Below are 14913 nucleotides of genomic sequence, written 5' to 3'. Positions count from 1 at the left end.
CTGTGGAAAAGCACTTGCCTAGTATGCCTGAAGCCCTGGGTTCAATTCTTAGCAGCACACAAAAGAAATAAATGAACCGTGTGTGTGTGTGTGTGTGTGTGTGTGTCACACCTGTAATCCCAGCACTTAGGAGGCAGAGGCAGGGGGATCTCCATGAATTCAAGGACAGCCTGCTCTACAGAATGAGTTCCAAGACAGCCAATGCTACACAGAGAAATCTTGTTTAAAAAACAATTAAAATTAAAAAACAAAAACAAGCAAAAAAAAAAGAAAAAAGAAAAAAAAAAAAAAACAAAAGAAATGAATGAATGAAAATGGCAAACACAGGGGAGGCTAGGTTAAAGAAGGTTCTCAGAGGGGGCTGGGGAGATGGCTCAGTGGTTAAGAGCGCCACCTGCTCTTCCAAAGGTCCTGAGTTCAATTCCCAGCAACCACATGGTGGCTCACAACCATCTATAATGTGATCTGATACCCTCTTCTGCAGATAAAGCACTCATATGCAATAAATAAAATAAATAAATCTTAAAAAAAAAAAAGAAGGTTCTCAGAGAAAATAAGTCACTAGTAATTATTAAGCCCTAAAATGGCAATAACCATTGTAGTCACAGGCAAGAATTTATATCGATAGATATTCACAATTGTATTTATGTTATATTATATAAAATAATTTATATTATGATAGATATTTAATAGTTACGTGTTTTCTATATTAAAATTAATAATGTATTAAATTATTAATAATTAAATTAATAAGATATATTAATATAGAGCATATGATTATATATTAATTATATATAATTAATATAATAGAGAAAACAGCTGGCTCACATCTGTACACCTGAACACTAGGGAGGCATGAGGCAGGCAAGTTTAAAGCCATCCTGGGCTACCTAGAAAAATCCTGTCTCAAAACAACAAAGACAGATAAATATTCATAGAGATGGTTAAGGTTCTTTCTGGCTTCTGGAAAAAAAAGTCCAGCAGGAGAATTGTCATATGTTCAAAGCTGTATATGCTATACAGCAGTACTAGGCGAGTCATTATATCCACAGTGAGACTCTATCTCGTGAAACAAACCAAACCCACAAATAAATGATTAAGAAGAAACCCTGGGGCTGGAGGGAAGGCTCGGTGGTTAGGAACACTGGTTGCATGGGGCGGTGGTGGCGGCGGCAAATGCCTTTAATCCCGGCACTCAGGAGGCAGAGGTGGACAGATCTCTGTGAGTTCAAGGGCAGCCTGGGCTACAGGGCTGCCCAGAGAAACCCTGTCTTGTAGGGGGAAGGGGGGAGGGGGGAGGGGGAGCACAGACTGCTCTTTCAGAGGATTCTGGTCCTATTCTCAGCACCCACAGGGTGGCTCACAACCACCTGTAGCTCCAGCTCTGAGGAATCTGATGCCCTCGTCTGGCCAATGTGGGCATTGCATGTATGTGCACAGAAACAAAGACAAAACACCCACACATTAATAATAATAATAATAATAATAATAATTTTAAAATATTTATTTATTTATTTATTGTTATTGAGTGCTTTATCTGCAGAAGAGGGCATCAGATCATGTTACGGATGGTTGTGAGCCACCATGTAGTTGCTGGGAATTGAACTCAGGACGTCTGCTGAGCCATCTCTCCAGTTATTATTATTATTATTATTATTATTATTATTATTATTATTATTATTATTATTAAAATCCTGATGGCCTTGCTTTATCTTTTGGGGTGTGTTCATCCTCGGGAATTTGTCCATTTTCTTTGAAAAGGGCTGTCCCTTTAGCCTCTGTCTCTTCCAAGCTGGGATTACCTCCGTGCACCCCCAACACCCAGTTGGGTTCTGCAGCTTAAGTTCAGGTATTCACGTTTGCTAGGCAAGTGCTTTGCCCACTGAGTGGCCTCCCCAGCCCCGTCTTTCCGCTATCTTCTTGTAGAAACTGGGGTGGCATCTAAATGCAACGGCAAAGATCCCAGCTGGACTTGCAGAGGACATAAAAACAGGGATCACGTAGGGAAAGGGGGACCAGTGAACAAGGAGACCCAGGACACTGTGAGCAACTTTTGCCTTGTCAGATCCTCCTCACACTCACCCCGTCTGACTGACACAGGAGAGAAGGCTCGCAACTAAGGAGAGACACAGTTGCGATTTCCATACAAGCGGCCAAGTCCCAGACTCCAACTTCCAAATTGCTATGCTACACAGAATCCTGCTGGGTGGGCTTGTAACAGAGTATGGCACACGGGGGAGGCAGGAAGTGGGCATTTGCGCGTCAGGAAGAAATCAGAGCCCAGTGTGGTGGGGTACCTGAAATCCAAGCGCTTGGGAGGTGGCTCAGAGTCCACGGCCAGCCTTGGCTCCATTGTGAGTTTGGGGGGGGGGGGGCAGCCTGGGTTACATGAGACCCACATTTCAAAGATTGAAAAAAAAAAAAAAAAAAGAGAGAGAGAAAGGCCGGGCACAGTGGCACACGCCTGTAATCCCAGCACCCTGAGAGGCAGAGGCAGGCGGATCTCTGTAATTTTGAGACCAGCCTGGTGCACAAAGCGAGTTCAAAACAGCCAAGGCTACACAGAGAAACCCTGTCTTCAAAAACTGAGAGGGGTGGGGAGGGAGGAAGGGAGAGAGAAAGGAAAGCAAGGAGGGGATGAGGAGAGAGAAGAAGTAATAAAGTCAGTCCCACCCCAGGAATGCCTTCTAAGAGATGCTGGGGACCCAATTTAGAAGGCAAATAACCCTTTGGGGAAGTTCTGGGCCATGGCAGCGTGATAGGTCAACAGTTGAAGAGAAAGGAAGGGACGTGGGGTTTCCCAGGCCAAGGAGAAGGAGAAAGGGATGTGGCGGGGATGTAAAGAGGAAGGGAAAGAAACGGAGACGTGTGGTGATAGTGACGATGATGGTAGTGGCAGTGAGGATGTGGGAACAAAACTGGAGAGGTGCTCACCTGGACAAGCAGCGAGAAACCTGTGTGCACTGAGCCAACCAAGATGGAGTTCCGGGTGGTCCCCACGTACAGTGTGTCTCCTCGGCCCTCTGCCACGGTGCGTACAGGGCCAAAGTCCTCCGGGACCTGAGATGGTAGAGGACGCATGGGAGGTGGGGGGGTGTTAAGAGCCCTGGTGGGGGGAGGGGCCTTACCACAATCCTACTAGGCCATCCCCCACGCCCTTGTCCTCACCTCCACCTCCTGCACCTTGCTGTAGTCCGAACCCCAGAGGACCACCCGACGATCGCGGCCCCCTCCGGACACCAGCGTCCCGTCCCGCAGGGCGCAGAGCCCAAACACGCCGCCATCATGGGCTCCCAGTACTTCCTGGGTGATACGGTTCCCACCTGTGGGGAGATCAGGGATGGGAGTTGGCCCAGTGGAGGCTGGACCTAAAAGCCTTGAGGCCCGCATCCAACTGCTCACTCATCTTTCTATCTTTCCCTTGGTTCTTGCTCCCACTACCCACCCACCTGCCCACCGTCCATGGACTCGGTGCTTTATCGCCTAGGCACTGAACCATCTGACCTCACACCCACCCACCCATCCTTTGATTTGTCCACTCATCCACCTACCTCTCCATGGCTCCTTCCACTCACCTGTCTAACAGTCTGCCCACCCATCCATCTCTCTCTCATCAGTCATCAGTTCCACCGTCTATCGATCGGCTCATCTATCCACTCATTCGCCCACCTATCTACTGGTCCGTCAACAATCTTGTACCTCCTTGTACCCCCCTGCCTCCCATAAAGTCTTCTACAGTTATGTATTTAATGAGCCAACAATCAATCATTCCTTCCACCCGCATTCATTCATTTATTCATCTGTCTACTGACCTATCAATCACTCTACTACCTCACCCATCCATTCATCTCCTCACTGGCCCGCCTATTGGCCCATCAACCCACCTCCCCACCGGCCCGCCTATTGGTCCATCAACCCACCTCCCCACCAGCCCGCTTATTGGTCCATCAACCCACCTCCCCACCGGCCCGCCTATTGGTCCATCAACCCACCTCCCCACCGGCCCGCCTATTGGTCCATCAACCCACCTCCCCACCGGCCCGCCTATTGGTCCATCAACCCACCTAGCCATCCACATCCATCCTCCCATCCTCTCTCTCTCCCTTCCTGCCACTCATTCACCCATCTGCGTACCGATCTAACAATTCCTTACACTATCTCTCTTCCATTCCTTCCACTTAAATATTCCCTCATTTTCCAGTCCCCCTGACCCGTTCATCACTCACCAACACAACCAGCAAAGGGTTAGCTATGTGGGGCCGAGTTCCACATGGAAACACAGTGGTGACCGAGAAAACCTCAGATCACACTTTTACAGGGCTCGCGCCAGTGGCAGAGATGGACTGGCCATCGCCAGTCAACGAAAACTCAGGTGGTTGGTGCCCTTAAGGGACGACACTCAGGAGCCTGTGGCATCCTGCAGGGGGCGCTCCAGCCTGGTGACGCAGAGCTTTGTTGAATAAAGGGACTGGTAATTAAAGATCTAAGGGTTGAGCTGAAATTGCCTTGGTCAAGTGGATGGAAAAGTTGTCCAAGCATAAGGAATAACCTTGTCTTGCAAGGGACAGTAGGAGAGATTAAAGACTGCTGAGGGGACTGGAAAAGGCTGCCGTGACTGAGTGCCCAGGCAGGGACCCCTGTTCTGCGTCCGTTCTCTCACTAACCCCACACACACTCATCCATCCATCCATCCATCCATCCATCCATCCATCCGATCACAAATCCATCAATTCATCCATTCTTTTGTGTTTGTTTTTGTGAGACAGGGTTTCTCTGTGTAGCCCTGGCCCTGGCTGTCTTAGACTGGTTTTGCAGACCAGGCTGGCCTCGAACTCACAGCAACTTGCCTCCCTCTGCCTCCCGAGTGCTGGGATTAAAGGCGTGCGCCACCACGCCCGGCTAACCAAGGATGACTTTAACAGAGTTGGAGATGCCTGGGGCTGAGCCTTGTCAAGGATGCTGGGGAAAAAAAAAATGAGAATTTACTCTAAAAGGGCTGGAGAGGTGGCTCAGTGTTAGGAGCACTTGTTCTTGCAGAGGACCTGGGTTCAGTTCCTAGCACCAACATGGTGGCTCACAGCCATGCATAACTGCAGCTCCAGGGCATATGATGCATTCTGGTCTCTGTGAGGATTGCATGCACATGGTACACACATACATGCAGGACACGGCACCACACACACAAAACTAAATAAACATTTTTAGATTTACTTTCATTTTTTAAACTGTGTGTGTGAGAGAGAGAGAGAGAGAGAGAGAGAGAGAGAGAGAGTGTGTGTGTGTGTGTGTGTGTGTATGTGCACATGCAACTCCAAGCCAGAGAAGTTGGATTCCCTGGAGGAGGAACTACAGGATTACAAGTCCCCTGACAACAGTTGCTGGGTAGCAAACTCAAGTCCAATGGAAGAGCAGACAGTGCTCTTAACCACTGAGCCGTCTCTCTAGCCCCCAAATAAGTGATTTTTAAGAAAGAAAAAGGAAATGGAAAAGGAGAAAAAAGAAAAATAAAAAAGAATTTACCCTAGCGTAGGTACCCAAGCAGGTCCATGCTTACAGTGCTTGCCGCGCAAAGTGTGGTGACCTGAAATCAGACCCTAGAACACACGTGAATGCGCAGCCTTGGAGGATGGAGACAGCAGCGCAAGCTGGCTAGCAAGACTAGTCGTACTGGTGCACTCTGGGTTTGATTGAGAGTCCTGGTGTGCTCTGGGCTCAATTGAGAGTCCTACCTCAGTGAATAACGTGGAAGATTGGCTATGGCCACTACTAGCCTCCACACGCGCTTGCATACATGAACAACACACACACACACACACACACACACACACACACACACACACACACACACACTCACAGACGGACGGACGGAAAGGAGGAGAAATTTATCTTACAGTGACAGTCATTCCACACGCGCGTGGCTAAAGAAAGGGAGATTCGGGCCAGACTGGTGGCGCGCACCTTTAATCCCAGCACTCGGGGGGAGGGGGGGGGGGCAGAGGCAGGAGGATCCCTGTGAGTTCGAGGCCAGCCTGGTCTACAAAGCAAGTCCAGGACAGCCAAGGCTACACAGAGAAACCCTGTCTAAAAAAAAAAAAAGAAAGAAAGAGATTCAGCCAAGAGTATTCGAAAAGATGGAAGTCGGAGCCCAAACTACTGTACTGATACTAACCTTTGCCCCAGACATAGAGGTTCCCACCCGAGTCTCCAGTGACCACGTCGCCACCTTCCAAGAAGGTCACACACAGCACATACTTTGGTTTCTCGTGTTTCTATAGTACAGGAAGAAAGAGGAAGGACGATGTCAGAGTGCCACCGAGGCAGGGCCGCCGTGTGCCGGTCACAGGAATCCAGGGCTTTTGGTCCAAGGGAACCCCTGTGGTTTGGGGTGGGACACCCCGTAGAGAGCATCCGCCTTTCCTGTCTCCTCCCACCTGAAATGCTCAGGCCACACCTGGGAGTTCTGATCACGTTGTGACCCTTGCCTGCTCTGCGGGACAAACCTCTTGCCCCACGTCTTTGTGCCCCCCTTCTCTGACAGTTCTGTCTTCAGTTTTCTCTGCTTCCTCTCATATCCCTGCATTGGGAACCCTAATTTTCAGTGTCCCGGCTGTATCTCGGTGCCTCAGACCCTCAGTACTTCCTTCTGAGCCGGGAAGAGTGGGGAACCCTCTCCGGAGCTCCTCTTTACCTGCCATCCTAGGCCTTTTATGTCCTGTTTTGATTCTTTGTGCACGCGCGTTGCTGGGTGCCTACGCACCTGCATTCAAATGGCAGCCAGAGGACAACCACGGTGCCATTCCTTAGAAGGCATCCACCTTGGCTTTCGTTTGGTTTTCTTTTCTTTCTTTCTTTTATTTGTTTACTTATTTTTAGACATAGGAATCTTACTATGTCACCCAGGCTGGCCTTGAACTCACCGGGATCTGCCTGCCTCTGCCACCCAAGTGCTGGGATTAAGGCGTGCACCAGTGTGTCGATTTGGTTTTTTTGTTTGTTTTGTTTTTTTGAGACAGAGTTTCTCTGTGTAGCCTCGGCTGTCCTGGACTCGCTTTGTAGACCAGGCTGGCCTCGAACTCACAGCGATCTGCCTGCCTCTGCCTCCCGAGTGCTGGGATTAAAGGCGTGCGCCACCACACCCAGCCTTGATTTGTTTTTGTTTTTGTGTTTTTTTTTTAAATATTTCATTACACTTTTCGTTTCTTCTGTATTTGTGTGTGGCGTATGTGTGTGTGTGTGTTGGGGGGGGGGCACATATGTGCCAGAGAGTACATGTGGAGTCAGAGGACAACTGTAAGTGCCAATTTTCTTCTCCCATTATGTATATGTCCCAAGGATTGAACTCAGGTTGTCAGCCTTGGTGGCTTGTAACTGCCAAGCCACCCTGCCTACCTATTTTTGTTTGTTCTTCTTACTAAAAATCATGCGTTTGTGTGTGTGCACGCACGCACACACATAAGCGTGTGTCTGTGAGTACAGGTGCCTGCAGAGATCAGAAGTGGGTGTGGGATTCCTGGAGCTGCCTATTGTGGGTGCTGGGACCTGAACTTGGGTCCTCTGCAAGAGTACTTTTCCCACTTAACTACACAGCCATCATCTCTGTCTGGCTCCTCTCCTGTTCTCACTGGGATCTGGGCCTTGCCAAGTAGGCTGGACTGGCAGACCAATCAGCCAAGGATCTGCCTGTCTCCATCTCCCCAGTGGTGGGATTATAAACACATGCCCCAGCCGTGGCTCTGTGTGTGTGTGTATATGTGTGTGTGTGTGTGTGTGTGTGTGTGTGTGTGTGTGTCGAGCACGCATGCGCATTTTTAAAGAGGCAGGCTCTCCTGTTGAACCTGGAGTTAACAGGTTCAACTACTCAAGCTAGGGCTGGAGAGATGGCTCAGCAGTTAAGAACACTGTCCCCTCTTCGAGAGGTCCTGAGTTCAATTCCTGGCAACTGCATGGTGGCTCACAGCCATCCAGACTGTGATTTGGTGTCCTCTTCTGGCCTGCAGGTGAACATTCCGATAGAGCGCTCATACATAAAAAAATAAGTAAATCAATCTTTTGTTGTTGTTTTGTTTTTCAAGACAGGGTTTCTCTTTGTAGCCTTGACTGTCCTGGACTCTTTGTAGACCAGGCTGACCTCGAACTCACAGAGATCCACCTGGCCCCCCACCCCACAGTGCTGGGATTAAAGGTGTATACCACCATACCCGGCAAATAAATCAATCTTTAAAACTACTCAAGGTTCTCTGCCTCGCCTTCTGAGGGTTACAAGTGTGCCACCATGCTCCCCCGGTTGGGAGTTGCAATTCCAGTCCTGGTGCATGAATGGTAAATAAGTGCTTTGTCCCCTGAGCCGGCTCCCCAGCCCATCTGTCCCTGCAGCCTATCCCTGTGAGTCCCCCTCCTGTGGGCAGCACCATTATTTGAGCAGTCCGATCTGCCTGAAGCTTCTGTGTCCTCTCACCCACTGGACCCTGACACATCATTGTTCAGCAGGATCCTTCCCTCACAGAGATGAGGAAACTGAGGCCTGGCAGGTACCAGCTCAGTATCCCTCTACTAGCAAGCTGTGAGCCCTCTGACTGTCCACCTGGCCCTCTGACTGTCCACTCAGCTCTCCGACTGTCCACCCGCCCTCCGACTGTCCACCTGGCCCTCCTACTGTCCACTCAGCTCTCCGACTCTCCACCCGGTCCTCCACTGTCCACCTAGCCCTCCGACTGTCCACCCGGCCCTCCGACTGTCCACCCGGCCCTCCAACTGTCCACCCAGCATCCCTGCCTGGCCATCAAGATCAACCTGTCCACGAATCCCCGGCACTCACCTCAAACAGGCCCTGCCGCTTGCTCAGGCTGCCTCCCTCCAGGCTCCAGAAGTAGATGTGCGATTTCCCACAGGTGATCAGCAGGCTGGGCTCGGTGGGGTGGAAGGTAGCCACCAGCACGGCCTCATTGGAACACTGTTAGAGACAGATTCTGAATGAAGACCTCAGAGCCACCAGGGCCACCACACCCATCCCACAGAGGACTGCCCTGGACAGACTGCTTACAGGAACAGGTAGTAGAGCAGAGGGCCCTATGGGAGCCCCTGTTCTGTGTTATGCATTGTGTTGTGCACTTTTTAAAACTCATCTGATCCCCATTATCCAATGGGAAACAAGGTCATGAGTGCTTTCTATCATAGATGAGGCTCAGAGAGGGCAAACACTGGTTTAAGGCTACACAGCCATCTAAGGGCTATGCCCAGAATCCAGTTCACAAAAGTCTAGTTTCAGAATAGCACCTCTTATCCCCTTAGCCTTTCCTAAGGAGGGGCCTCCATTTAGAGTCAAGCTTCCTGCTCTCAGCCCAGCCACGTGATCATGGGCGAATATCTTTTTTTTTTTTAACTATATTTTTTAAAAATTTCATTTTATTAATTTATTCATATTACATCTCAGTGGTTATCCCCTCCCTTGTATCCTCCCATTCCTCCCTCCCTCCCATTTTCCCCTTACTTTAATATTTTTTAAAATTTATTTTTTAAATAATTTATTCTGACCACATCCCAGTTGTTATCCCCTCACTTGTATCTTCCCGTTCCCCCCTCCCTCCCTCTTTCACCCTAATCCCCTCCCCTAGACCTGTGACAGAAGGGGACCTCCTCCCCCACCATATGATCACAGCCTATCAGGTCTCATCCACATAGCCTTCTTCCCCTTCCTCTGAGTGCCACCAGGCCTCCCCACCAAGAGGTAGTGATCAACTAGGGGGTATCAGAGATCATATCAGAATCAGGCCCCACTCTCCACACAACTGTGGAGAATGCACTGTCCATTGGCTAGATCTTGGGCAAATGTCTTATCTCACGACCATGCCTCCCTGCCACCCAATCCTTCCCCCACAAGAGACTCTCCCTATGCAGACCAGGCTTCTGCGAAGATGGCAGATCCACCTACCATCCCCGCAAGCGCTGGGATTAAAGGCGTGCACCACCAGAAGGGTGCTCATGACGCTTTTTGCTCAGCCTCCCCCCCGCATTCTGGGATTCGAGGTGTGTCACACAACACCTCACTTTGTCTACCCACATCATACCCAACTTTCCACCTCCCATGAGGAGGATGTTGCTACTGATCTCATTTTCGACAGGAGGCAACCGAGGTTCACAGTGTTGGAAGCCGTTTGCACGGCCACCCAGCAGACAACGCCGACGTCCATTTAAGTTCGAGTCTGGTTGCAGATACCTAACCATATAGTACAGCGCGTCTCAAAGGGTCACCCACCTTGCTGTCCACCACCTTGCTCTCCTTGGCCCAGTCCCACACAGACAGCACATGGTCATTGGATTCATCCACCGCACATAGCAGGTTGCCCCCATTCTGGGAAAGACAGAGAGGTGGGTTAGAATACATTCGCCACATGTTCAATAATATTTACAAGGCTGGGCAGTGGTGGCGCACGTCTTTAATCCCAGCACTCGGGAGGCAGAGGCAGGCGGATCTCTGTGAGTTCGAGGCCAGCCTGGTCTACAAAGTGAGTCTAGGACAGCCAAGGCTACACAGAGAAACCATGTCTCAAAAACAAAAACAGACAAACAAAAGCCCAAAAAACATTTACGAATATCCTCTACACTGCAGCACATTTGCACTGGTCAGTTTTGACTGACAACTTGATATAACCCAGAGTCACCTGGGAAGGCCAGCGGTATTGTTATTTTTTTTTTTTTGAAGCACCACCTGTCTCGTATTTTTGTAAATATCTTCTCCATCACCTTCTGCTTGGTTTAATAGAGTTGAAAGAGCCAAGCGCGGTGACGCACACCTGTAATCCCAGCAACTGGGAGGCAGAGGCAGGTGGATCGCTGTGAGTTCGAGGCCAGCCTGGTCTACAAAGCAAGTTCAGGACAGCCAAGGCTACACAGAGAAACACTGCCTGGAAAAACCAAAAACCAAAACAAAAGACAAAAACAAAAAAAAACAAAGAGATTAAAGAGCCAGGCATAGTGGCACACGCCTTTAATCCCAGCACTTAGGAGACAGAGGCAGGCGGACCGCTGTGAGTTCGAGGCCAGCCTGGTCTACAAAGTGGGGGCTACACAATGAAACCCTGTCTGAAAAAAAAAAAAAGTTGAAAGGCGAGAATAGGCAAAGCAGGTAGGCGGGACTTCCGGGCAAAGACAGGAACTCCGAGAAAGAATCAGGCACTGGACATTTGCTAACCAGACGGGAGGAAGAAACAGTTACCAGTACTGAGAAGAGGTACCCAGCCACGTAGTGGAATGTAGATTAATATAAACGGGTTAATTTAAGTTATACGAGTTAGTTTGGAACAAGCCTGAGCTAAAGCCAAGCTTTCATATTAATAAAAAGTCTCTGGGCCATTACTTGAGCAGCTGGCGGGTCAGGGTTAGAGAGTCTGGCGATAAGCGCATGCTCAAATTCATTGCTTTCCGCGCCCGCTTCCCCTAGTGGCTTCAAGGTCCTGGTGCCTTGACTTTCCTTTGTCTTTTAAGTTGCTTTTCACAGACTACTATAGCATAGCATCAAGAAATTAAAACAAGCCTTGGCAGTGGTGGTGCACGCTTAAATCCTAATACTCAGGAGGCAGAGAGGTAAGTAAATCTCTCTAAGTTTGAGGCCAGCCTAGTCTACAGAACTAGTTCAAGCACAGCCAGGGCTACACAAAAAAAAATCCTGTCTTTTTTTTTTTTTTAAGATTTATTTATTTATTACATACATGGTGTTCTGCCTGCCAGAAGAGGGCACCAGATCTCATTATAGATGGCTGTGAGCCACCATGTGGTTGCTAGGATATGAACTGGAGACCTCTGGAAGAGCAGCCAATGCTCTTAACCTCTGAGCCATCTCTCCAGCCCCCAAGAAATGCTATCTTGAAAAATTCAAAAGAGAAATAAAAGACAACACTAGTTAAAAATTTTTTTGCCCTATGCAAAAATCTTTTTTTTGTGTGTATGATATTGGAGATGGAACCTGTCATAAACTAAGCATGGTTCTACCACTGAGCCACGCCCCCAGCCCCTCACTGGGGGATTCGAGGCAGGGGCTCTACCACTGAGCCACGCCCCCAGCCCCTCACTGGGGGATTCGAGGCAGGGGCTCTACCACTGAGCCACATCTGAGTCCTGATTCTTGTCTTGGTTTGAGAAAGAGCCTCCCTTGGCTACCCAGGATATGAACCAGTGAGATGGCTCAGTAAGTGTGTTTGCTGCCAAATCTGATGACTTGATTTCAATTCCCAGCATTCATATAGTGGAAAGAGAGAGAACTGACTTCTGCAAGTTGTCTTTTGACCACACATGCATGTGCACAAACGTATAATGAATAAATAAATGTTTAAAAGTCTTAATTAGTTAAAACTGCCCAGGCAGTTGTCTGTACATTAGACATCTGGGGAGTCTGGGGTACACACACCTCTTAAACACTGTTATGATGGCTGGGCAGTGGTGGCGCACGCCTTTAATCCCAGCACTCAGGAGGCAAAGGCAGGCAGATATCACTGTGAGTTCTAGGCCAGCCTGGTCTACAAAGCGAGTCCAGGGCAGCCCAGGCTAACACAGAGAGACCTTGTCTCAAAAAACAAAGACTTTGTTACAATGACTCATCACTAAGAAATGTTGCAGCCTACACAGCTGGGGAATTTTTTTTTTTCTTTGCAAATTCTATTTTATTGTCATATGTGTATAGGTGATTTTGCCTGAAGTATGCCTGTACATTAGACATGAAATGTCCATGAAAGCTGCAAGAGGGGCATTGGACCCCTTGGAACTGGAGGTATGGACAGCTGTGAACCACCATGTGGGTGCTGGGAACCAAACCCAAATCCTCTGAAAGAGTGGGCAGTGCACTTAACTGCGGAGCCATCTCTTCAGCCTCCATACTTTCTTATTTGTTTGTTTCATTTTTTTTGAGACAGAGTTTCTCTGTGTAGCCCTGGCTGTCCCAAAACTCACTCTGTGGATCAGGCTGGCCTTGAACTCACAGCCTCTGCTTCCTGTGTGCTGGGTGCTGTTTCCCCACCACCACCACCACCTTGAGACAGGGTTTCTCTCTGTAGCCTTGACTGTCCTGGACTCATTTTGTTGACCAGGCTGGCCTTGAACTCACAGCGATCCGCCTGTCTCTGCCTCCCGCGTGCTGGGATTAAAGCCATGAGCCACCGCGCCCGGCTATCACAATTGGGAATTCTTGCTGACACCATCTACGCTGCACTATCATACAGGATGAGGGGCACTGAAATGGGATCCTGCTGCGGACTTCCGGCTTGTCTCCAACTTGCTATGTAGCCCAGGCTGGCCTCAACCTCCAGTGAAACCTTGCCTCTGTGTCCTGAGTGATAGTGTTTTCTTTTTCTTTTTCTTTTTTTTTTCCCGTTCCTATTTGGTGCTGGAGATGGAATTCAGGGCAGCGTGCAGGCTTGGCAAGCGTTCTATGGCTGGACCACGCCCCGTCCGTCCTCTGGAATGGCTTTTTATGTGCATGAAATCCAGCCGTTATCAACGCCCTGGGGCTTGGGGAGGTGGGGCTGGCAAAATGGCTCAGTGGGTAAAGGTGCCTGTTGCTAATTCTGGCTTGAGTTCTGTCCCTAGGACAACCCCATTGGCAGAAGGAGAGAGGAAACTCCAAGCAGTTCTTGACGACCACAGGAATGCTTGGGCACTTGTATGAACGTGCGTGTGCAAATACACCCACTGTAGAGACCAGACCATTTTGTGTTCAGGGCCGGAGAACTTGACACTCCCCCACCCCCACCCCACCACTGACCCCCGCTGGAGTTTCCAGGGAGAGCCACAAACATACAGCTAGTAACCGGTCCTAGGAGCTTGCATCCGGGGCCAACCAATCAGAGCTACAGGTCACGGTGACCAGAACAAATGAAAAATTGCCCCCTGCGGGCTGGCCCTGACCTCCCTAGATTAGCCCTGGTCTCCCAGCCAATCAGCTTAAAGGACAACTTTCCTGGACCCCTCTGACCTACCATGTAACAACAAAACCCTGCTCCCCTGCCCAGCACCACGGGGGAGGGGGGGCGCCATCTTCCCTCCTCCCGAGGGGGCTGACGGTCCAGGCTCTGAGCTTGACTAACAAAAGAGACCCTGTGTGATTTGCAACCGGCCGATTCCTGGTGGTCTTTGGGGGAGGGGGTAGGTTCCACAACGTTTATACCACAACAAACTAAGCATTTAAAGTTGGTTGGAGGAAGGATAGCATCACGTGCTGACTGGATGAGCAGGAACATGAACAAAAATACCAGAAGCACGCTATTTTGTATGCTAACTTTAAAAATTAATAAGAAGGGGCTGGAGAGATGGCTCAGAGGTTAAGAGCACTGTCTGCCCTTCTAGAGGTCGTGAGTTCAATTCCCAGCAACCACATGGTGGCTCACGAGCATCTATAACGAGATCTGATGCCCTCTTCTGGCCTGTAGGTGTACGTGCAGGCAGAGCACTGTATACATAATAAATAAATATTTTTTTTAATAAGAAAAATAAAACAAAAACAGGGGCTGGAAGCCCCATATTGTGGTGCACGCCTTTAATCCCAGCACTCAGGAAGCAGAGGCAGGTGGATCTCTGTGAGTTTGAGGCCAGGCTGCTCTACAAAGTGAGTCCAGGACAGCCAGGGCTACACACAGAGAAACCCTGTCTCAAAAGACCAAAAAATATATAATACTAATAATAATATTAACAACAACAATAATAATGATGCCAGTATTAAAGGCATATGCTATGACACTCAACTGAGTTGTGTCTTTGAGGCAAGGTTTCACATAGTTAAGGCTGGTCCTAAAACACCTGATTCTCCTGCCTGGGCCTCCCTACTGTGGGGAACACAAACAGGCGTCCCCATACAAGCTAGTGTTTCTTAAACTGTCTTTGGGGAGTAGAAGTTTCCCCCCCCGCCCCCAATCCATTGCAGACTAACAC

The 14913-nt window shown here is 49.3% G+C and overlaps 1 protein-coding gene across 1 annotated transcript in view; it reads right to left on the bottom strand.

Annotated features, from left to right (window-relative positions):
• Nucleotides 1–14913, bottom strand: part of Eml2 (EMAP like 2) — a 33270-nt gene that overhangs the window by 6049 nt on the left and 12308 nt on the right. Inside the window, 5 exon segments of the mRNA XM_051162506.1 lie at nucleotides 2935–3060; nucleotides 3169–3323; nucleotides 6170–6269; nucleotides 8816–8950; nucleotides 10253–10348. Of these exon segments, the coding sequence (XP_051018463.1) occupies nucleotides 2935–3060; nucleotides 3169–3323; nucleotides 6170–6269; nucleotides 8816–8950; nucleotides 10253–10348 (612 nt within the window).

Source organism: Acomys russatus, chromosome 19 (assembly GCF_903995435.1).
Source record: "Acomys russatus chromosome 19, mAcoRus1.1, whole genome shotgun sequence".
NCBI lineage: Eukaryota > Metazoa > Chordata > Mammalia > Rodentia > Muridae > Acomys > Acomys russatus.
Note: the sequence above shows the minus strand (reverse complement) of the source record. Positions and strands in the feature narration are given on the sequence as shown.